At 32.2% G+C, this 25,086-nt stretch overlaps 1 protein-coding gene and 1 non-coding gene across 2 annotated transcripts; one reads left to right on the forward strand and one right to left on the reverse strand.

Moving 5' to 3' along the window:
* The first annotated feature begins 9,271 nt into the window (after positions 1-9,271).
* Positions 9,272-9,343, forward strand: TRNAC-ACA. Its single transcript has one exon. It is a non-coding gene; the product is annotated as a tRNA-Cys (tRNA).
* Positions 9,344-15,428: 6,085 nt separating this feature from the next.
* LOC111386739 (O-fucosyltransferase 20-like) lies at positions 15,429-19,170 on the reverse strand. Its single transcript, XM_023011205.1, has 6 exons — positions 18,279-19,170; positions 17,789-17,957; positions 17,319-17,408; positions 16,808-17,091; positions 16,236-16,494; positions 15,429-16,068 (listed from the first exon to the last, which is right to left on the reverse strand). Exons 1-6 carry the CDS (start codon positions 18,890-18,892, stop codon positions 15,829-15,831), a joined length of 1,656 nt encoding a protein of 551 aa, XP_022866973.1. The 5' UTR covers positions 18,893-19,170; the 3' UTR covers positions 15,429-15,828.
* Positions 19,171-25,086: the final 5,916 nt, after the last annotated feature.

The following is a 25,086-nucleotide window of genomic DNA, read 5'->3' on the forward strand; positions in this document are numbered from 1 at the left end:
TTTGTTAAGTAATTTTATCTTGGATATTCTTTTTTGCTCAACTATAATTGTTATGCCTAAAACCTAAGCTGAGACGGTAGACCATGTCATACCATGTTCACATATCCATAAAATCATGAATAAATCTTTCGAACGTGGGAATGATAAGATTTTTATAAAGGTTGTACATCTATTTCGTAGATCCACATTGAGGAAGAATAGGAAGAACACTTCATTTACTAGGAAAATGGAGTCCTTAATGTACGAAACTCGAAATTACTAATGATTTGATATAGGATTCATGAGAGTTTATATAAAAAAATATAGTTTCTAATTCATGTCTAGAAATTTTCTGCTTCCATCAGAACTGCAAAACTCAAAATGTTGTTATTAAGACATTTAGTCTCCTTTATAGAAGTATTAAATCTATCATAAATCCGATTGTAAAGACACATCATGTTGTGAAGGCACCTCTTTGATACCCTGCCAGTCCCTTGAGAGAGAGAGAGAGAGAGAGAGAGAGAATTATATTTCTTTTATTATTGGAACCCAGAGCCCGAAATGCTGGAAAATTAAGCAAAGGATAAGCAAATGGTGGGAGGCAATTCCGTGTAGCATAAAAAAATAGATGAAAGAAAAAATTTAAGGCACAATACCTTTCAACAAAAACCGAGCTATAGACTTAAAGCGGGGGAACCTCCACTAACAAGTTTGATGTTAACTTTATTATATTTCTTAAAAGAGTTATACTACATTTATTTAAATTGTGTCAAATTAACACTTGGTAGTATTTCATTAATAATTGGGCCAAAAACATTTTTCTACCATCCAATCACAAATTGTCAATTCATTCTAGATAATCTTGATACAATACAATACGTCGGTAAAATGGCATAACTCTTCTTAAAATACTTGAAAAACATAGAGAGAGTTTCAAATCATCCACATATGATGGTAAAGATTACTTTTTCTTTTCTTTCGGTTGTTGACCTATAGTTGACTTTGACCTTAACGTTTTTATCATAACAAACAATTTTAATCTTGTTTATTAACAATTGAATTTAAGTGATCATAGTTTTTAAAGTATTCAATGATAAATCGATCAATAGTCGTCAAAATATCAAAATCAAGACTATCATTGAAAATTGGACTCACAAAAGAAAATCAAGATTGAAGTCATTCAAGACAGTAGCTTAAAAGTCAAACTTCAAAGACTAGACTTTTCAGACCAAATGTAAAGGTGCTAAAATTTTGATATTTAGCAATGGTTTATAAAAACTCAAAAAACTATTTTATGTACTAAAATCGATTTTGATTACTACTTGCATAAAATATTTCGATCAAAGCTATTTTTATTATCATTTGCATAAATGTTTCAATCAAAGCTATTTTGGTTTAAATCTATTTCGATTACCACAACAACCAGTTTGAAAATTGGTCCATCGGTTTGAAAATCGATCAATCGGACTAGTCAACCGAGTTGGTCGATCGAAGGTGATGACTGATCGATCGAAATGTAATAGTTCAAAATTTGACTATGTAACTTCTGAGCCTTTTATCCAACGGATATATTTTAGTTCATCTAAAAAAATTTATAGGTCGACTAATCTATGATCTGAACTTACAGAAAGTTTTGCAAGTTGTCCTCTATAGAAAGGTTCTCTTTTACAATCGATGTAAGGTCCAAAAAGTGCAATAATAAGCGAAATATTTTGAGCAAATCTTTGAATATATGACGAGTGTACTCACGAGTTTATGCCATTTTTAACTTGATTGTGAACTAAATTTTGTGAGTACTGAACCTTTTTAATGTGTTTATTATTGTTGTTTTATAGGATTGTTTAAGTGGTGAAAGACCCTATGATCTGAACTTACAGAAAGTTTTGCAAGTTGTCCTCTATAGAAAGGTTCTCTTTTACAATCGATGTAAGGTCCAAAAAGTGCAATAATAAGCGAAATATTTTGAGCAAATCTTTGAATATATGACGAGTGTACTCACGAGTTTATGCCATTTTTAACTTGATTGTGAACTAAATTTTGTGAGTACTGAACCTTTTTAATGTGTTTATTATTGTTGTTTTATAGGATTGTTTAAGTGGTGAAAGACCAAAAAAAATTCATCAAATAAAGTTATTGGCACGGATCAAAAAAAGAAGAAGCGAAGATTGGCTAAAAAGATGGGTACAATCCAAAGTTTAAGGACTAAAGTATAAATACGCAAAACGTGTGTCGAACCTCACGATGAAGATTTGAGAAGGTCAATTGGATGCAATTAAAAATCAAAAGAAATTATATATGACCAAATTATTTTCACAAATCAATTTTCAATCGCACCAGGACGTTTCTGATTTTCAGCTTAAGATTGAAAACCTATTTGATCTAGTAAACATTCAAATTGGAAAAGGCTATTTCTAACAAAGTTGTATCCCTTTTGAGTTAGCTTTACAACCCAACTTGAATCGCTGCAATTGAATATTGAGAAAGAAAGTTATGATAAAAATACTAAAGGAAGCGTAGTGCTGATTTCTATCCAAAAGGTGGCGCTGCGATGCCGCCTGGATACATCTAGGGCACTTTTTAGCACATTTTGAAGTCTATAAAATCTTACTTTCTACACATACGAGGAGACAACTATAAATACAATTTTTCATACTTTTGAAGGGGATTCTACACACTAAGAGGCAAGAAACGCACTTTGAGATTAAAGAGACGCAATTCAAGGGAAGAAAACAACAAGCAATTCAACATTTGGAGCAATAATTGGAAGAGGAAGAAGATCTTGGTGCAAGATTGATATTTTTTCTTCTACATCTTTAATACAAATCTGGTGAGGTACTCAATGACTGTCTATTCTTTTTCCTCTTTCATTATGAGTAGCTAAATCTCGTGTTAGGACAAATAATGCAACCCAATTGGGATCATTTATGTCTTTTAATTAAGATTCTTGTTCTTTACTTTTTCACGTGTTTATTTTACTAGGAGTTAATGCATTAAATTACTTTATCAGTAATTTCATGATTTTCTGAATCCATCACGAATAGAGATGTAAGTTTAGGATTTAGACCATATAGTAAAATCTGGTAAATCGGTATAATGTGTAGAGATACTTATACTAATTATTGCGGTCATAAATGAATTCTTAGAACAAAGAACTCGTTTAACTAGATTCGTATAGAGATATGAAATTAAATTAGTTAAATACGTTCAATGAAAACTCAAGAATGGTAAATTGAATATAATTGGAGAATTCAACTGAACATTACATTAGATATGAATTTTGATTTAAGATGTAAGTGTTATCAATATGTGAAATTATTCTGTCATAATATTTGTTCATTATTTGATTTCTAAACCAATCTTGTGTGCATCCAATTGTTTTCACGTATTTAGATTAAAGATCAAACCATACAAATTTTTATCTCCTTTCATCAAATAGTAGTTAGAGAAAAATTGAATTAAGTGTAGTCCTCATGGGAACAACAATCCGAACTCATTGGTCCATTATATAACTTGTTACGATCCGTACACTTACGAATATACAATTGACAACATATACATTACATTTATTTCTTCTAAATCATCATATTGAAATATGTAGATAATTTAATCAAAATCTTAAAGCATAATATTTATCAAAGTTTCTCATCTAACATTTGAGCATTAATTCATTGAAATGTTAATATCTATTGGTACTTAATATATTGCTATCATTTATTAAGAGAGATATTTCATTGTAAAACATTTTCTTAAAATCTTTGGATCATGTTGAGTTCCCTTGAAAACTCAATATTATCTAACGATCGGTGCTCCTTGTTTGTAAATCATCAAAAACATTTTAAAGATTTTGATTTCACCATAAATCAATCAATATAGTAAAGCGGTATTGTTCATGGTGAAGAGCTTGATAACAGACAACGTAGATTATTAGTTTGGATAAAAATCATCTCTACTCTTTTACTCATATTTTTACTTCCTATTATTACTTGATCGATCAACGTGTTTGTAGAGTAAAATTAAATTTATTTTCAAAAAAGTTTCTAAACTTATTCACCCCTCTCTTGGTTAGTTATTCTTGAGCTATCATTGGCTCTATATCATAAAGATTTTACAATATGTCATATTTTTCAACACTCGAATTCACTTCCAAAGAGATTTCTTTGCTAATTTGTTGAACTGAAGTTTCTTCAACCATTTGTTTCTTGTTCCACCAAAAAATAAAAATAAACAATAAACAATAAGTATGAGGTACCAGAAAATATCTAAAGAAGAAAATTGGAAACTAATTTCATGGTTTTGCCTTTCAAATCATTACCAGTACCAAGACGACTGTTATTTGAGTCTTCAGAACTGCTTACTATTGGTGATGTCTCAGTTCGATGGATTTTCACCTTCATCAAGTTGTAGATTCCAGCTCTAACTTATTATCCTTATGTCTCCTCGGATCCTTTTTCATTTATCTCTTGGTATCGTAGGAGATTGATCAAATCCCAAAATGTATAAAAGAAAAATGATGTGGAATATATCCCTAAATGAATATAACAAGTTAATAATTAGAAAATCATATTCAAGATTACCGTAGCTAGGCTTACTTTTTTGCTTATGGGAAAACTGTCCATGCCACCAAGTCATCGATTTTATTTTTTTATTTTTTTATTTTTTTTGTTTTAAGAGATCTAAACTGCTTGTTTGTTCTCAAATGTACATAATAGTGAAATCAAATCACATTTCAATTAATATTGGTTTATGTAGGAAATGAATTAAAAGCTGAAATTATTAAAGAACATCACTACCATAACCTTAAACCAAAGCTAGCATCCATTATTCAAGAAACATTAACCTGTTTAAATGAGGCTATATATAAAGCAGGGTTGATCTCCAATGAGAGAGAGAGAGAGAATTATATTTCTTTTATTATTGGAACCCAGAGCCCGAAATGCTGGAAAATTAAGCAAAGGATAAGCAAATGGTGGGAGGCAATTCCGTGTAGCATAAAAAAATAGATGAAAGAAAAAATTTAAGGCACAATACCTTTCAACAAAAACCGAGCTATAGACTTAAAGCGGGGGAACCTCCACTAACAAGTTTGATGTTAACTTTATTATATTTCTTAAAAGAGTTATACTACATTTATTTAAATTGTGTCAAATTAACACTTGGTAGTATTTCATTAATAATTGGGCCAAAAACATTTTTCTACCATCCAATCACAAATTGTCAATTCATTCTAGATAATCTTGATACAATACAATACGTCGGTAAAATGGCATAACTCTTCTTAAAATACTTGAAAAACATAGAGAGAGTTTCAAATCATCCACATATGATGGTAAAGATTACTTTTTCTTTTCTTTCGGTTGTTGACCTATAGTTGACTTTGACCTTAACGTTTTTATCATAACAAACAATTTTAATCTTGTTTATTAACAATTGAATTTAAGTGATCATAGTTTTTAAAGTATTCAATGATAAATCGATCAATAGTCGTCAAAATATCAAAATCAAGACTATCATTGAAAATTGGACTCACAAAAGAAAATCAAGATTGAAGTCATTCAAGACAGTAGCTTAAAAGTCAAACTTCAAAGACTAGACTTTTCAGACCAAATGTAAAGGTGCTAAAATTTTGATATTTAGCAATGGTTTATAAAAACTCAAAAAACTATTTTATGTACTAAAATCGATTTTGATTACTACTTGCATAAAATATTTCGATCAAAGCTATTTTTATTATCATTTGCATAAATGTTTCAATCAAAGCTATTTTGGTTTAAATCTATTTCGATTACCACAACAACCAGTTTGAAAATTGGTCCATCGGTTTGAAAATCGATCAATCGGACTAGTCAACCGAGTTGGTCGATCGAAGGTGATGACTGATCGATCGAAATGTAATAGTTCAAAATTTGACTATGTAACTTCTGAGCCTTTTATCCAACGGATATATTTTAGTTCATCTAAAAAAATTTATAGGTCGACTAATCTATGATCTGAACTTACAGAAAGTTTTGCAAGTTGTCCTCTATAGAAAGGTTCTCTTTTACAATCGATGTAAGGTCCAAAAAGTGCAATAATAAGCGAAATATTTTGAGCAAATCTTTGAATATATGACGAGTGTACTCACGAGTTTATGCCATTTTTAACTTGATTGTGAACTAAATTTTGTGAGTACTGAACCTTTTTAATGTGTTTATTATTGTTGTTTTATAGGATTGTTTAAGTGGTGAAAGACCAAAAAAAATTCATCAAATAAAGTTATTGGCACGGATCAAAAAAAGAAGAAGCGAAGATTGGCTAAAAAGATGGGTACAATCCAAAGTTTAAGGACTAAAGTATAAATACGCAAAACGTGTGTCGAACCTCACGATGAAGATTTGAGAAGGTCAATTGGATGCAATTAAAAATCAAAAGAAATTATATATGACCAAATTATTTTCACAAATCAATTTTCAATCGCACCAGGACGTTTCTGATTTTCAGCTTAAGATTGAAAACCTATTTGATCTAGTAAACATTCAAATTGGAAAAGGCTATTTCTAACAAAGTTGTATCCCTTTTGAGTTAGCTTTACAACCCAACTTGAATCGCTGCAATTGAATATTGAGAAAGAAAGTTATGATAAAAATACTAAAGGAAGCGTAGTGCTGATTTCTATCCAAAAGGTGGCGCTGCGATGCCGCCTGGATACATCTAGGGCACTTTTTAGCACATTTTGAAGTCTATAAAATCTTACTTTCTACACATACGAGGAGACAACTATAAATACAATTTTTCATACTTTTGAAGGGGATTCTACACACTAAGAGGCAAGAAACGCACTTTGAGATTAAAGAGACGCAATTCAAGGGAAGAAAACAACAAGCAATTCAACATTTGGAGCAATAATTGGAAGAGGAAGAAGATCTTGGTGCAAGATTGATATTTTTTCTTCTACATCTTTAATACAAATCTGGTGAGGTACTCAATGACTGTCTATTCTTTTTCCTCTTTCATTATGAGTAGCTAAATCTCGTGTTAGGACAAATAATGCAACCCAATTGGGATCATTTATGTCTTTTAATTAAGATTCTTGTTCTTTACTTTTTCACGTGTTTATTTTACTAGGAGTTAATGCATTAAATTACTTTATCAGTAATTTCATGATTTTCTGAATCCATCACGAATAGAGATGTAAGTTTAGGATTTAGACCATATAGTAAAATCTGGTAAATCGGTATAATGTGTAGAGATACTTATACTAATTATTGCGGTCATAAATGAATTCTTAGAACAAAGAACTCGTTTAACTAGATTCGTATAGAGATATGAAATTAAATTAGTTAAATACGTTCAATGAAAACTCAAGAATGGTAAATTGAATATAATTGGAGAATTCAACTGAACATTACATTAGATATGAATTTTGATTTAAGATGTAAGTGTTATCAATATGTGAAATTATTCTGTCATAATATTTGTTCATTATTTGATTTCTAAACCAATCTTGTGTGCATCCAATTGTTTTCACGTATTTAGATTAAAGATCAAACCATACAAATTTTTATCTCCTTTCATCAAATAGTAGTTAGAGAAAAATTGAATTAAGTGTAGTCCTCATGGGAACAACAATCCGAACTCATTGGTCCATTATATAACTTGTTACGATCCGTACACTTACGAATATACAATTGACAACATATACATTACATTTATTTCTTCTAAATCATCATATTGAAATATGTAGATAATTTAATCAAAATCTTAAAGCATAATATTTATCAAAGTTTCTCATCTAACATTTGAGCATTAATTCATTGAAATGTTAATATCTATTGGTACTTAATATATTGCTATCATTTATTAAGAGAGATATTTCATTGTAAAACATTTTCTTAAAATCTTTGGATCATGTTGAGTTCCCTTGAAAACTCAATATTATCTAACGATCGGTGCTCCTTGTTTGTAAATCATCAAAAACATTTTAAAGATTTTGATTTCACCATAAATCAATCAATATAGTAAAGCGGTATTGTTCATGATGAAGAGCTTGATAACAGACAACGTAGATTATTAGTTTGGATAAAAATCATCTCTACTCTTTTACTCATATTTTTACTTCCTATTATTACTTGATCGATCAACGTGTTTGTAGAGTAAAATTAAATTTATTTTCAAAAAAGTTTCTAAACTTATTCACCCCTCTCTTGGTTAGTTATTCTTGAGCTATCATTGGCTCTATATCATAAAGAATTTACAATATGTCATATTTTTCAACACTCGAATTCACTTCCAAAGAGATTTCTTTGCTAATTTGTTGAACTGAAGTTTCTTCAACCATTTGTTTCTTGTTCCACCAAAAAATAAAAATAAACAATAAACAATAAGTATGAGGTACCAGAAAATATCTAAAGAAGAAAATTGGAAACTAATTTCATGGTTTTGCCTTTCAAATCATTACCAGTACCAAGACGACTGTTATTTGAGTCTTCAGAACTGCTTACTATTGGTGATGTCTCAGTTCGATGGATTTTCACCTTCATCAAGTTGTAGATTCCAGCTCTAACTTATTATCCTTATGTCTCCTCGGATCCTTTTTCATTTATCTCTTGGTATCGTAGGAGATTGATCAAATCCCAAAATGTATAAAAGAAAAATGATGTGGAATATATCCCTAAATGAATATAACAAGTTAATAATTAGAAAATCATATTCAAGATTACCGTAGCTAGGCTTACTTTTTTGCTTATGGGAAAACTGTCCATGCCACCAAGTCATCGATTTTATTTTTTTATTTTTTTATTTTTTTTGTTTTAAGAGATCTAAACTGCTTGTTTGTTCTCAAATGTACATAATAGTGAAATCAAATCACATTTCAATTAATATTGGTTTATGTAGGAAATGAATTAAAAGCTGAAATTATTAAAGAACATCACTACCATAACCTTAAACCAAAGCTAGCATCCATTATTCAAGAAACATTAACCTGTTTAAATGAGGCTATATATAAAGCAGGGTTGATCTCCAATCCACTTTGGATAGGAGTTATAATGCCCATTGTGGACGTAACAACATCTGCTTTAAATTTGTCTTATATTTTGGTTGAAAATCTACATTTTATTTCTCAATGGAAAAATGAGATATTTTTAGCATTATGGATTTTCAGATACTATACAATCAATCAAAGGGATGGATCAAATCCTATCAAAAAAATGAGGTTTCTTTTAGTAAATGAATTAAGAAAAATAGGACTCCAAATGTAAGTACAATAAAAGTTCCATAATCCATGAAAATTATCGTATCCATTTTGTATCATTTTGGTGGTATGGTCGAGTGGTAAGGCGGAGGACTACAAATCCTTTTGTCCTCAGTTCAAATCTGAGTGTCGCCTGATCAACATAAAGCTCTATATCTTTTCTTCCGATATTGTGACATCCGTAATGGGCATTATTCACGTTTACAATGGGCATTATGACTCCTGTCTACTGTGGACGGAATATCGAATATGATATATTAAGAGCATAATTATAAACTACTGACAACTTATATGTGGCTGTTGTCAATTTTATATTCACAAATGTACAGATTGTAACAAGTAATATAATAGACCAATGAGTTTGGATTGTCGTCCTCACGAGGACTATACTTTAGCATTTAATCCAATTTTTTTTCTAACCACTATTTGATGAAAGCAGATAAAAATTTGTATGATTTAAATTTAAATGCCTAAAATTATGTGGATGCAAGCAAGATTGGTTTAGAAATTAAATAATATACAAATATTAAGGTAGAATAGTTTCACCTATTGATCACATTTACATCTTAAATCAAGATTCATATATAATGTAGTGTTCGGTCGAATTTCCCCATTGTGTTCAATTAATCCCTCTCAGGTTCTCATTAAGCCTATTTAACTAATTTAATTTCATATCTCTATGCAAATCAAGCTTAGTTAAATGAATTATTTGTTCTAGAAATTCAGTTATGACTGCAATAATTAGTATAAGTATCTCTATACATTATATTAATTTACCAGATTTTATTATATGGTCTAAATCCTAAACTCACCTCTCGATTTGTAAAAGATTCAAAAAATCATCAAATTGGTGATCAAGTAATTTAATGCATTAAACTCATAGTAAAATCAATACATGAAAAAAAATAAAGAACAAGAATCTTAATTAAAAGGGATAAAGGATCCTAATTGGGCTACATTATTTGCCCTAACAAGCAATTTAGTTACTTATAATGAAAGAGGAAAACAATAGATAGTCATTGAGTACAACACCGAATTTGTACTACAGATGTAGAAGAAAAAATATCAATTTTGCATCAAGATCTTCTTCCTCTTCCAATCAATGTTCCAAAAGTTAAATTGCTTGCTGTTTTCCTCCATTGAATTGCTTCTTTTAATTTCAATATGTGTTTTTTGCCTCTCAATGTGAGGGATATCCCCTTTTGAAGTCCTTTTTCCTTGTATTCATACTCCCCCTCATGTGTCTCAAATTTAGGGCTTTTCATGAGTCAAAACAGTGCAACCCTAAATCAGATGGTGCAGTGCCTAAGCGTCGCAACAAAACACAGTGTAGCACCTAGGCGCATTGAGTCCATAGCCTAAGCGCCAAGGGCAGCGCCTAAGCACTACCTTTCTGTCCAAAATAGTTTCTTTTTCACGAATCATAGCACTTAGGTCCTATGAGTGCAATGCCTAGGGGTAGCCTTTCTGCTCCAAATTCTTTGATTTTGACTTCTTTGTTCACTATAGTACCTCTTTTTACGCTGTCTCTCCTATTATCAAAAACAACACTAACAAATACATCAAAAACATTCTATACTCATGAGATCTAGCAAATAATCAATTTAAAATTGTGTAAAACTTGTGAGTAAAACACAATCTTAATACCCCATAACTTAACCGTTTGCTAGTCCTAGAGCAAACAAACACATCAAAAAAGAAAATCCCTAAAGGATGATGCACACACAAACAATTAGTTACATAGCTTGTCTTTTTGGCTCTATATCAAGAATATTATATCACATTTATTAACAATGTCAAAATCACAACACAAGAACCAAACTTCCACTTATTCAATGCAAAGTGGGTGTATGTGTGTGAAGGATCAAGTATAACGTTGTACATTCACAACTTAGTTCATCCCCAACCTTCAATGGTCAATTATTTCCATTCTTTGCTCGTGAGATTCATACATCCCGAAACTTGTTTTCTTTTATTCTCTCACCATGGTGTAATTCTAAAGTTTAATTTCACTTACAATTTTCTCACACCACTCTAATTTAGTTTAGTCCAACCGGGAATATCAATAATTTATTCATGTAATGATTCTCTCAATTTATAAGCGTTTCAACAATATAGTTTATACTAAGTGATTCAAACCCACTAGTTATCTAGTCCCCCAATATTAGTTCTTTTGCGAACTTGTATAATTTTCTCTTCTCTTTTTTTACACAATTTTGACCTCACAGTTTTTTCCTTTTCTTGAACCCCGTAGTAAGTGTTAACTCGGTAACTCCCCCATTTTTGCATACCAAAGGGTACTAGATTTCAAGATACCTCTACAGACTTAATAACTCGAGTGAAAAAAGTGCAGGCATGAGGCATAGTAGAATAAGTGCAATGCTTTTTTCTATCAAATGGAAGCGAAATTTATAGGGGTTAAATCCCTAGCATCCGATCATCGCCAAGCTTATACTAGAAAGTCAAAGACATTCCACACAATCTTTTTCACATACACGAAATCATCGATTTTAAATTATTTCTTTCACCAGTTAGAACTCCCCAAATTATTATGTATATGGTCAAAGGCTATTGTGAATCATAGGTTAAGAGGTCAAGCATCTAAGTTATTAATTTGGCCTATGCTTATGAACCCTCACGTTCCTGTATAGCTCTAACTTAATAATCGTGTATAAATATTGTACTGCTTCAACAAGCATGTAAAGTTATTACTATTATTATTTTATTTTTTTAACACAATGCACCCGTGATCAGATAATATCATGCAAGCACACAAATACTACTAATAAACTCAAGACAGCAGCAATCAACCTTGATGCTTCAACTCCCAAATTTAAAACGTGCATTGTCCCCAATGTAAAAAATAAAAAATAAATAAATAAATAAATAAATATATATATATATATATATATATATATATGGAGGGGTAGGACTTCCCTTAAATCATCAGTGGTGTCATCTCCATCGCCTTGGTGAGATGGATTCTTATGACAATAAATTAAACAATCGTAAAACTAAATATTAAATAGTAATAATAAAGAAATTGATGGAGCTTGGATCGCCTCCCAAAAAGCGCTTCTTTAAATTCATTAGCTTAACTTGTTGCCATGATTGATTATGGTGTCGTGAATCAAATTATTTCATCCTTGCACCTTATGCAATTCTCATTTATACACCCTTTTTTGTTTTCAATATTTTGATATTTTCATTTTTATCCCTATCAAGAAGTCCACTTAAATTTGATTTTCTTTTTTTACAACCTCGTTGATCAGTTGGCTCTTCTTCATCAACTCTATAACAACTTTTGATGTTGGGAGGTTGCTCTTATTAAGTGTAAATACTGAATAACTTTTGCTTGTCCTACATCCTCAATATTAGCTCACCCTTCTCCATGTTAATCAGGGTTCGTCCCGTTACTAAGAATAACCAACCCAATATAACTAGAATGTCTCGATCTTTTAGTATGGCCAATGCAATGAAGTCCACAAGAAACATGAAATTTCCTGCTTTTATGAGTACATCCTCAACTTTGCCACATGGCCTTGCAATTGTTTTATCAGTTAGTTGCAGCGTTATGAATGTTGATTTGACTTTACCTAGTCCTAATTTCCCGTAAACAGAATATGGCATTAGATTATACTGATACCTGTGTCACACAATGCATTAATAGAACAAGAATTTTCAATTGAAATTGCTAAAGTAAAACTCAATGGATATTTCAACTTGGGAGGCAGATTGTTTTGTACTCTTGCACATTGTAGCGCCTAGACGCTATGAATTTAGTGCCTAAGCACTATAGGTAGCTTCCAAGCACTGAGGGCAACACCTGGGCACTACCTTTCTGTCCAAAATTGCCTCTTTTTCACGAATCATAGCACCTAGGCTAGGCGCTGCCTTTTTGCTCCAAATTCTTTGATTTTGGTTTCTTTGTTCACTTTAATACCTCTTTTTATGCCATTTCTCATAATCTTCAAAACAACACTAACAAGCACATCAAAAATATTCTATACTCATATGATCTAGCAAATAATCTAATTAAAATTATGTAAAACTCGTGAGTAAAATACACTTGTCAGTGACCCTAGAAAATGTGAGATTATCCCCAGTGTATTCCAGGGTCGACCTTGAGGCCAAGCCAACTAGGCAAGGCCTAGTGCCTCAAAAATGTGGCTTAGGACCAGAGCCTCAAAATTCATATGAATCATATCAGCAGTCCAACAGGACCAGCATCAAATAGAGAAAGGTTAAAGATTGAAATTGAAGGGACACTGCATGAAGGAAATTGAAGGGACCAATTCGACCAAAGGGTAAGTCTTCTTCTTCGATTCAAAATTCCCAAATCTCCTCTCCAAAATTCATACGAGCTCCAATTCCAAATATAAAGGGTTAAGGGTTGCACTTACACCGCTTGTTTATAGTTAATTTCTCCAATTCAGAAATCAGAATTCTTCAATATCCTCCTCTCCTCAGTCTCCTGGCTCTCTAACTTCAATCTCGGCAAACTCATCTATTCAGATATTAAATATAATTGGTTTATCATATAATAATTAATAGCAAAGCTGTTTCTGTCCTTGGATTTTTGGATTTTAGAATGATGATTATCGAAAGATGAGGAAGAAATTATACTGAATTTGGAGGGTGTGATGCTTAAACCACAAAGTTTATAAGAATTTGCTCAAGTTATAGAAATGAAATTGCAGAATATAGACACTTGTTTTAGTGATGGAATTGCAGAATTGAGAGAAATTTCCCACATCAACCAAAGTTTACATCATACAATCCTATCATCACTTTCTATTAAAATCTTTGTTAAACTATCTTGTGTAAGCCAAAATCAATAATACGCCCTTGAAATGTACAAAGTTAAAATGTTCTCATTTTGCAATTTTATCTTTTAGATTGTGCAAAGTTTTCATTTAAATATAGATATATTTTTTATTTAAATATTGCTACACATGTAGAAAAAAGTATAGGGCCTCAAAATGATTTGTCGCTTAGGACTTTCAAATTCTTAAGGTCGGCCCTGTGCATTACCATAACGAGGCTGATCAGCGCATCTAACGAAGAAATAAACACAAAAAAGAAAGAGGTGTTCATTGAAAAACACAAACGCACATGCTACATCCTATGTCGCTTTTCCTTGGACACGTGACATCATCAACCAATTTGTAACTTTGATCCGGATCTTCGTTCAATTCTTTAGTACACAAGTCGTCAACTTCAAATTTCTAGTATGAGGATCTCTCTAATGCCACATGTACAATATTAATTAAGTGACTAAATGTGCAATTTATGGTCTCTAATTCAAAAGTAAAATCAAGAGGGTTTTTCTTTCTTGGAAAAGTGGACAGAATACATACACGCAAAAGAATAGAGATACACACGGCAAATAGGCAACCAGAGAGAGAGAAATGGTTGTCTGTTTCAAAGACTACTATAACTATAAAATTAGAAGCCAAAAGACTTTACGCCCTTATGCTCTAATCCATTCCTTCACGCTATTGCTATGGCTTAGGAAGTTTCCACTTGCTTTCCCATACAACAGAAAAAGGGCTTTCCATCATTAATTGTTTTGTGAAGTTTCTTATTAGTTTAATACTTTCAGTTTCCATCTACCTGTTCGGTAGTGATTATGATAATTAATTTTTGATCGTTAGTGAGAAACTTGGATCCCACCTGTAAGTGAAGAAGTAAAAATGGCAGCTGAAATAGTGAAATAATGGTCAAAAAATTGAATTTTTGGGATGAGGAATTGCTATCAAACGAGAGCCCATTGTTGTTAGATGATGAAAATATTGGTTGACGAGATTCTGTTCTGATTTGGTGTGTTGGATTATATCTTGATTTCGGGCAAGTCTTGAAAAATAAAAATAAAAAAAAAGTTCTATGACATTAATACAAGTATTTTTAATTGCTCGCATTGTGCACATTGGTATTGGATACTTTGTTACGCTATTGGTATAGTGGATTCGTGTACATTGCTATTTGTAGGTGTATTTATTTTTCTCTACATTATAAGTAGAAAAAATCACTTATTTAAGATTAACTTACTTTCAATTTTAACAAACATAAAAGATGTTTCTTGCCATAAAACTTGTGCACTAACAACTAAACCTACTCATATTTGAACTTTTTAAGTTAGCCACACTTGCTGTGAAGATTGAGCTCCTTGGTGTCATGTATTTCCAGTTTTCCACACAACAATCAATAACCTCAAGGGTGAAAATAAATCCAGCAAAATGTAGGCAAATTTATTAATATATCTGTATATATGAACATTTTTGGGACGTCTTCCTCAAATACAACATAAAGAATAAATCGAATGAAAAAATACGTATATATTTCTCGTATTTACTGCTTCCCTAGTTCTCAAAAAAATTATCAAGAGGACTACAAACAGGAGGAAGAACCGAATGAAGCTGTTTAGCATACGTTACTGCGAGGTATTATAAGATACAGCCTGACTGAAGCGAGCTGTAAACGTAAAAGTGGATACGCAAAATCCAAGCACTGCCCTATGACCAAATCCGTGCACCTTTAACAATCTTGCTTGGCAGTCTGTCCACTTCCATATTTTCATTCGAAGGACTTAATTCAATGAAAATCAATGCCATGAGAAGTTATATGGAAGAAAATGCTCTTGTGGAACTATTGCACATGCATTCTGGGATGGGATACTTTGTCACGTCTCGTCCTGCTTTGCTATTTCTGAGTTCTGGCTGTCCTATGGAATCTTGGTGCAAGTCGAGGATAATCCTGTTGAACTCTGCTTCAGGGAGAGAAGAATTCAGAAAGTATGGGAGCATTTGCCTTTTGTTTGGAGTGATGGTCTTTTTGTGGCCTGCATAAGCCCTGTGCCCCTGTTTCACATATAAACAGCCATCAATAAGACTTCACTAAACAAATCGTAGTGTATTATCTTGTTTGTTATATTGCCCACCTAATTTAGTACTTCATACCCATTTATATTCATCATTTCTAAAAGTGATAACAATCGATAAGAAGTGGTCTTTGAAAGCTACGGTACCTGGATGGCATGACCCATATTTCCACCATGCGATGCTAAGAATACATCGCTGTTCTCAGAAACTATATAATCAATAGCAGCCATTAATGAAGCTTTCTTCTGAAATGGTTTAAGCTCTTCCGGCAAGGCGAGGTCTTCCTTGTTGTACAAATACGGAAATACTCTTTTTAATGGTAGCAAGGCTTCTTTTCCACCCAAAGGAATTCCTCCAGCCCAATATATTCTTGTATCTTTTGGAGCCCCCAAAGCTTTGAGAAGCCTAAACACGGAGTAAAATCATCACTTAGCAGGTATTCAAGTTGTCGTATTTTAGAACATGGGAGTCAGTCATAAAAAAGGATGCTTCACAGATGTTTCAAGCAAATTTGACGCTAGAAAATAGCCAAAGTAAGTATTTTTTGAGAAAGATATCAAAGAAGACATGTCTAGTTACTTCATCAACATATTCTAGTAGCATATTTGTGCTCGAGACTTGTATTAGGAATGAAGAGTCGTGTCCGTTTTCAATTGTAATACATGTATCCCATGGTAACCATAGGTGCGATATAACTATTTTGCAACTCCAAACATACCGTGTGACATCCAAGGCATTTAAGGGACAGAGGCCAGCAAGTTTCCTTTCATGATAGGTCATGTTGGATCTTGAAGTCAATAGCTCTGGTCGCCTCCTCCTCTCATCATTTATTATCTTGTCATATTTGGGGGTTAGACCCGGAAGACATCCTGTTCTCACCCATACATCCTTCTCCATTCGCAGATGGAGTGCAAGATAGGGTCCCTCAGTTCTCATTCTCTCTGTAAGCTTATTACCAAATTCCAAGATATGTGGGGCAAATCTCAATGCATGAAAAGCAACCTGCAAGTTCAAATATGATCCATGCTTAGACAGTAAATTCGATGCACCTACCTCTACTAGAAGAAGGTAGAAACAAAATGCTCAAGCTTTAAGAAGTCTACTGAACTGCAAAGATTGGGCCAAGGTATTAGTGCAGGAAGTTCAGTTCTTTTCTCAGCATTAGTATGATTGACGAAAAATGCAAAGGTACTAAAACTTAATTGTATAAAGGTAAGGACAATAGCTACCTTGCACCGAAGCTTTTGAAGATCGGAAGGAAGATCCTTAGAAAGCCTTGAATCGAGACCGCGTAAAAGTAACACTCCATCCCTCCTAAGCTGCAGGAAAAGAACAAAACTGAAACAATTAGAATTTCAATGTAAAAAATTTCGCACTATATTTTATCATTTCATGACCAAATCAATATGATTTAAACATCAGAAATTACAGCCGGCCAGTGGAGTAGTTTAAGTTATTTCTTATTTTTCATAAATTTAAGAATCGGTCAAATTGGGCAGTCATGCGTCAAATGATGGTCAAAGATTCACTTTGGAATCTATTGATCTGCAGGCCATTGATAGAGCACTAAACTAAGCTACCACCAAAGCATACTATTTGTTTCAGATATTTTCTACTTCTCATATTAGTGATATCAACAACAATCTTCTTAGTCACAAATACATAAGCCAGTTAAGTAACTCGAAATAACTTTTCTTACCCGCTTAAGATAGCGCAAGCGAATCCACTCGGGAGAAGCATGAAGTGGAGTTCTTTTCTCCTCGACCGGCCTTGTCATCAAATGCGTAGAAGGAAGCGATGAAACTATTCGAACATCATTTGCCAAAACATTCTTGAAATGTTCCAAATCAAATATATCAGAAAATTCACTGCAAAATCACAAGAGAAACAGAACTTAGTGATTTAACCACAAAGAGACAATCTATTATCATAAATGAAAGAAATTCAATCTACCTCAATAAGACAATTACATAATATACTCCAACAAATAGAATTTTAATCTATCAAATTGACAAGTGTTAAAATTTGAGGGGTACTGTTTTGACAAAGCATGATAAGAATATTTCATTGATTAAAGGGCACAAAGATGACTTTATTTCATAAAATGGGAGGTTCAATTAAAAGATTAATAATCACAGAACTTGTAAAACCAAGAAGTAAAATAAAGATTGGATAAAGAAATGACAAACCTTTCATCACCCCAGATTACATTAACTTGCAAGATGGGCACAACAAGAGCAGCCCCAAGAATTCTTGCAATCACAACAGCATCAACAATCTGATTTCTCTGTTGATTCATCCCTCCAGAAACCACCACCATCAAATATTTTGTCCTGTCCTTAACAATCTCACCACTTTCCTTTCTGTATCTATCACTGAAATCCAAACAGGGCCTATAACCCATCCCATCAGGCTGCTTCCAAAACTCACTTTTCTCATACTTACCACCAGATTTTTCATCATTTTTCTCAGTACTTACCTGAGTGCTCGAAAACCCACTAGAAATTTCATCCTTTTCTTGAGGAATAAGACATGGGTTTTGCGAGAAAGGCATTGTTGGATCAAAGTTGAACCACATCTTCAACATCCAAAGAAACCCAAATACAAAAATAAAGAAAATCCAAAATCTTGGATTCTCGAATAAAACCCGTAGCTTTGAGACGCCACCGTGCTTCTTCAGGGGAGGCTGTAATAAAGATTCAAGTGAAGATTGTGAGATTGAGTTGATTATCTGTGAAGGCACTGAAATGTAACTCTGATGCTTCTTCCTGTTGTTGCCCTTTGCCACAGCCATTTCACACATTCGAACACGCACAAGAAAATACACACACACACTGAGTCTGAGAGACCTCTTTATTGGGGGAATAATCAAATGGTACAGTACTTCTAATATTAGTTGAGTGATTTTCTTTGATCTTTCTCGGATATATTTTAGACACGGAAGGGGGAGGAGAGAGAAAGTGCAGGCGGCGGGAACGCGTAGACCAAACGATGCGCGTTTGGTATTTGTTGGCACATGGTGTTGTTAGAGTTAGACTCAGAGTCGGAGGTTTCTAGATTTTCTCTCTCTATATTTCAATATTCTTCCTTTTGTTTACATTGCATATAATGTGTGTATCCATATTTATAGTGACCGTGAGGGAAAGTATTTGAATTCTGATAGAGACGTTGGACAAAAACAACTGGCTCTCTTGATTCGAGATCTTTATTAAATTTTAATCAACATTGATTAAATGTAGAAAAAATTGCAGAGCGACGATTTCTAACCTTTTACTTTTTTTTATTTGTAGAATTTATCCTAACATTTACAGCCCATTTGGCCACACTCTTATCAAATTTTAATGGTTGAAATAGTATTTTTTGAAAAATATGTGATTGAAAAAGAATGAAAAGTTTTTTATTTACATATAATATTATTTTATGCAAGATTGTGTAGTTGAAAATAAGAAAAAAAAAATGGATGACTATGGGTGTGGTTTGACCGTTAGTTGACCAAAAGTCAAAGGATTTTTTATTTTATTTTTTAATAACTGAAAACTTAAAACTATTTTGTTTCTTTTTGAATGTTTTCAGTTAAAAAACTCAAAACGTGGAAAATGCTCAAAACACACTGTTTTTCAATTTATTTATTTATTAGGGATGCTTATTAGTATTTTTAAAATAGTAAATTCATAAAGTTTAAAATATATATTATCTAGTAAATATATCAGTATAAAATTATTTTGTTTTACTAAATAATCAAATTAATTGAATAAATGTCGTAAAACAATTTCTATATATTTATTATTTTATTTTTGTAGCAAGAAAAAATAATAAATTCACCAAATTTAAAATATATATTATCTGGTAATATATTAACATAAAATTATTATGTTTTACTAAATAATCAAATTAATTGAATAAATGTCATAAAACAATTTCTAAAATAGTCCTACAAAATGAAAAATCAAACACGTTTTTCAAAATGACAAACCAAACACGTTTTCTGTAATTCAAAAATAGTCCTACAAAATAGAAAGCGTTTTCTGTTTTCAAAAATGTAAATAGAAAACGGAAACGCAAATCAAATGCAGCCTAAGTTTTTAACTACTTCGGATTCATGTCTGTATCTTCTAGATTTATGTCTTATTTTAATTGTCAATCTTTTCTACGTAATCAAAATCATAAACTTCCATCTGGGTTTTTTATTATTCAGATTCGATGTGCCAAATCAGAAATTTGGCTCTCTTTTTTCTTTTCTTTTTTTTATTTTTTTAAATATTACATTCTGCCGGAGAGGCTATGATACCCAGCTTGCATGTCACGCAGTGAACTACACAGCCTTTATTTTACTTTGAAACAAACTTTTATTCTTGTTTGACTGTAACCCTCCATTATATCTAGTAAGGTAAAAATCAGAATATACAAATAGGAGTTGCATTTAAGAGAAATGCTACAAAAGCAAGGTTAAAAATAGGATTACAAACAAAGGGTATCCGTGTTGAAACGTGAATGGATAGTTTTTTTTTTTTTTTAACCAATTATTGCCAACTCAGTCTGTGACATGTCCATACTTTCCCTATTTCGAACCTTGTTCAACCATCATTTCCCTGCATTTAATGCTTCATGTTTGTTTTGATCATAGTTATTTATATGGGAACACAAATTTAACATAGAGTTGGTTTAACATAAATGAGCACAGCGCAAGAAAAACAATGACTAAACCCTATTTTACTTCAATACAAAAGGTAAGATATATCGGTACATTATGAAATAATTTCTTTCAAAAAATGACTTGAGACAATTCAAACCATCTCACCTATATAGGTAGGACGTAACAAATGCTCGAGACATCTCTAATACAAACTTTTCTTCAAACGTCTTAGGACAAATCATAATTTCTTGGTCTCTTGTACATTTTGAAAAATGAAACCACTTAAATACAAAAGTGTGGTTACCAAAGAAGTTCTTGACATTTTCTTGACAAAAGAGAATGTAGAGAGTAATTATCTGAGATATGGGGTCCGACTATGGCTTAAATTAGAAGGAGAGGGGGTCAGTTCGTAGATATTCCATAGTCCTTGCACTGTAATTAATGATCCACGTATTTGTAAGTTACATCATTTCCGGATCGATGAGTGTAATTTGACAATGTTTAAAGATTGGTGACCAAATGGTACTCTCAACCATTAGAAAATTATCTATAACTTTGACCCACGATATCAAAGAATCCTTGCTCCATTTCCAAAGAGAGTCATGCTATAACCACGAACATGATGTAAGAGCAAAGTAGAGTGCATGGTTGATAATGCACCTAAGAACTTAAGCAATAAATGTACTAGCTAAGTACTCGATGGGCTACACAAGTGTACAAGTCTTCAAATGGCTTACACAACACAATACAAGTCCTTTCCAATATATTTTTTTTAATTTTTATTTTTTATAAGAAGCAGCATCAAAATACAAGTCCTTTCCAGTATATATTTTTTAAAAATTTTCAACTTTATATTTGTGATCATTGTATTTTGTCCATCATGACACCAAGTCGTGAAGCAAGCAACTAGCCATTGTTGGTATATAAAATGAAAATAGAAGATTTGATTTATTTGCTTTATTGATTATAGTGCAATTTTTTTACGGGCAATCTAGATATGAAAAGATTTAAATCTCTTTTTCTAAAGAAAGCCATTATTCATATGCCAAGTATTAAAATCGTTTGTGTAAGTTTATTTAACTAATCAAATTGTTTGTTGATCGAACTGTCATCAATTAATTATAGTGTTTTGGGTCATTAAGGGTCTGCTTGATTTATGTTTCGATTTTCGGTTTCGCATGTTGAGTTCAATCTCTATTTTCTGTTTTGAGGTCTATTTTAAAAATCATTTCTTAATTCATAGGACCCACACCCACTACAAGTTATTAATTTGAGTCCAAAATCATCAATTTTAATCGTCCAAACGTTTGTATAGAGAGGAAGTGAAGAGGAAAGAAAGAGGATGAATATTCAAATAATGATTTACAAATATAAAATAAAAATTCAAACCCCTATCACAAAATTTACATTGTTAACTTCAAAATTTCTATATAATAGAAGAATAGATAAAAAGAGATTGGAGAAAAAGGATTTAATTGGATTGGATTGGATAATAGATGTTTTAAATAGTAGTTTTTTGGATGATGTGTGATTAAAAAGTAGAAAAAAGTTTTAAATTTATGTACAAAATATTTTATTGTGTGAATATGTGGTTGAAAATGAATATGAGAAATAAAGTTTTTTAATTTAAAAAGAGTCAAACATGGACTTATTAAGAGCTTGAATTTTAAAAAATAAAAATTTCAAGAAGACAAAATCTAAAATTATGCAAAACTAAAAAAATTCTAAAATTTCTTGAATTATAAAAATTATTCTAGCTCTTAATGATTATTTATATAAACATTTTAAAACAATATTTAAATGAACACACATAAAAATATGATCAGTCCATGTCATTAATTTTAATTTTAATTTTTTATATTTTGAATTCAATTTATTATTTATTTTTATTTTACATTGTAGCAAGAAAAAAAAATATTGTGAGATTCACCAACTTTAAAATGTATATATATTACTTGATAATGTATTAACAAAAAATCATTTTATTTTATTGAATAATCAATAATTTAATTTTATGTGATAAATTTTCATAAAATCATTTTTCTAAATTTTCAAGCAAAAATGTTTTGAGAAATAATTTTTTTTTTTTTAATGACAAATCAAACGCATGTTTAGCAATGTTAATATAGACACAACCAAAAAAAAAAAAAAAAAAAATTGAAAATGAACTCAAAACTCAAAATTGAAATACAAACCAAACTAACCATAAATTTTTAAAGAACGAGGATCGAGTACAAGCTATATTGAATAATTAATAATGTAAGCCACTAAGCCTAGTGTTAGAGTATCACCACATGTGACCAAAGTTGGTGAATTAGCCGAGAAAAGAGGACCAGATTCTGCATCAGAATTATGCACATCAGCTCCTACCTGTACTACCAAGAAAAGAGGTTCAGATTAGGATAAGATTTTAGTGCATAATTATCTCAACTTTCTTTTGAATTAGAGTGGAATATTGTAACAATATATGCTAGTCAGTCTCCTAAGGTAACTCAGTTCAGTTGGTGTAAATGTCTATATAAACTTATTCAATGCATACGTTTGGGATTAAGCCAAACAATTCAAAGTCTTTGTGCTTCTTCATTAAAGCAAGATGGTAGCATTGAACGATATAAAGCAAGACTCGTAGCAAAGGGATTTGATAAACGCAGTGGTGTAGACTATTTTGATACATTCTCACCGGTTGTAAAACCTACAACAATTCGGTTGGTTTTGGCCTTGGTTGTGAATTGCAGGTGGAACATTCGTCAATTAGATGTGTCTAATGCCTTCTTACATGGGGAGTTGGATGAAGAGGTGTATATGAAACAGCCACAGGGTTTTGTGGATGAAAATAATCCAGATATGGTCTGTCGATTACACAAGTCTCTCTATGGACTTAAGCAAGCACCGAGAGCATGGTTTAAAAGGCTTTCCCAGCAACTTGTTGATATTGGTTTTCACTGAATCAAGGTTGATTACTCATTATTTATACACTGTAATGATGACATTAAGTTGTTTATATTGGTCTATGTAGATGATGTACTCATCATGGGTTCAGATCAAGCTGCTGTAAATCATGCAATTAATCAACTCAGACAGAGTTTCCAACTCAAAGATTTAGGTGAGCTCAGTTATTTTCTTGGTGTTCAGGTCGCTAGGGACAAGACATGTCTCCATTTAAGGCAAGCAAAGTACATTTCTGACCTATTGGAAAGCACGAAGATGGTTGGAGCAAAGCCCCTTACATCTCCTACTACTTCAGGGACGAAGCTGTCCTCAACACAAGGCCTACTGCTTATTGATCCAATAGAGTATAGGCGTGTTGTAGGAGCTCTTCAATACTGCACTATTTCAAGACCCGACATATCTTATGCTGTTAATTAGTTATGCTAGTTTGTGCACAGTCCAAGAGAACCTCACTGGATGGCTATCAAACGGGTTCTTAGATATCTGAAAGGAACCATTGATTTTGGTCTCCAATACTCTCCTTCAAGCATGGATTTTAATGCATTTTGTGACTCGGATTGGGCTAGGAATCCTGATGACAGAAAGAGCACAAGTGGCTATGGCATTTTCATAGGACAGAACTTGATTTCCTAGTCAGCCAAGAAGCAGAACGTTGTGTCCCATTCAAGCACAGAAGCTGAGTACAGAAGTATGGCCTTGACTATAGCTGAGATGTACTAGATTCGAATGTTTTTCTAGGAATTGCAGGTTGTGATCCACACTCCTCCAGTGCTATGGTGTGATAACATTGGAGCAATTGCCTTGGCATCTAATCCTGTCTTTCATACAAGGACTAAACACGTTGAAGTTGATTACCACTTCATCCGAGAAAAGGTGGTCAATGGAGATATTCAAGTTAAACACATCTCTACACAAGATCAACTAGCAGATGTGTTTACAAAGGGTCAATCTGCAGCTAGATTCCAGTTTCATAGACACAAACTAAAGGTCTGTTTGCTCCCCATCAGTTTGCAGGGGAGTGTTAGAGTATCACCACATGTGACCAAAGTTGGTGAATCAGCCGAGAAAAGAGGACCAGATTCTACAGCAGAATTATGCACATCAGCTCCTAGTATTGCCAAGAAAAGAGGTTCAGATTAGGATAAGATTCTAGTGCATAATTATCTCAACTTTCTTTTGAATTAGAGTGGAATACTGTAACAATATATGCTAGTCAATCTCCTAAGGTAACTCGGTTCAGTTGGTGTAAATGTCTATATAAACTTATTCAATGCATAAGTTTGGGATTAAGCCAAACAATTCAAAGTTTGTGTGCTTCTTCATTAAAGTTTTACACCTAGAACACTCGCACTAAAAGTATGGTAATGAAGTTTAAGAAAAGGACTGGTTCTTTGCGTTGAAGCCAGCTTACACAT

The sequence above is a fragment of the Olea europaea genome, chromosome 3, assembly GCF_002742605.1.
Source record: "Olea europaea var. sylvestris chromosome 3, O_europaea_v1, whole genome shotgun sequence".
Classification (NCBI taxonomy): domain Eukaryota; kingdom Viridiplantae; phylum Streptophyta; class Magnoliopsida; order Lamiales; family Oleaceae; genus Olea; species Olea europaea.

Bases quoted from the DNA above. Each gene is read 5' to 3' on its own strand.
- LOC111386739 (XM_023011205.1), bottom strand. From the start codon at position 18,892: ATGTGTGAAATGGCTGTGGCAAAGGGCAACAACAGGAAGAAGCATCAG. The intron at 17,092-17,318 runs GTAGCTATTGTC...TTGAACTTGCAG, and splicing joins TTCAAAAGCTTCGGTGCAAG to GTTGCTTTTCATGCATTGAG. The intron at 16,495-16,807 runs GTATGTTTGGAG...CTCCGTGTTTAG, and splicing joins AATGCCTTGGATGTCACACG to GCTTCTCAAAGCTTTGGGGG.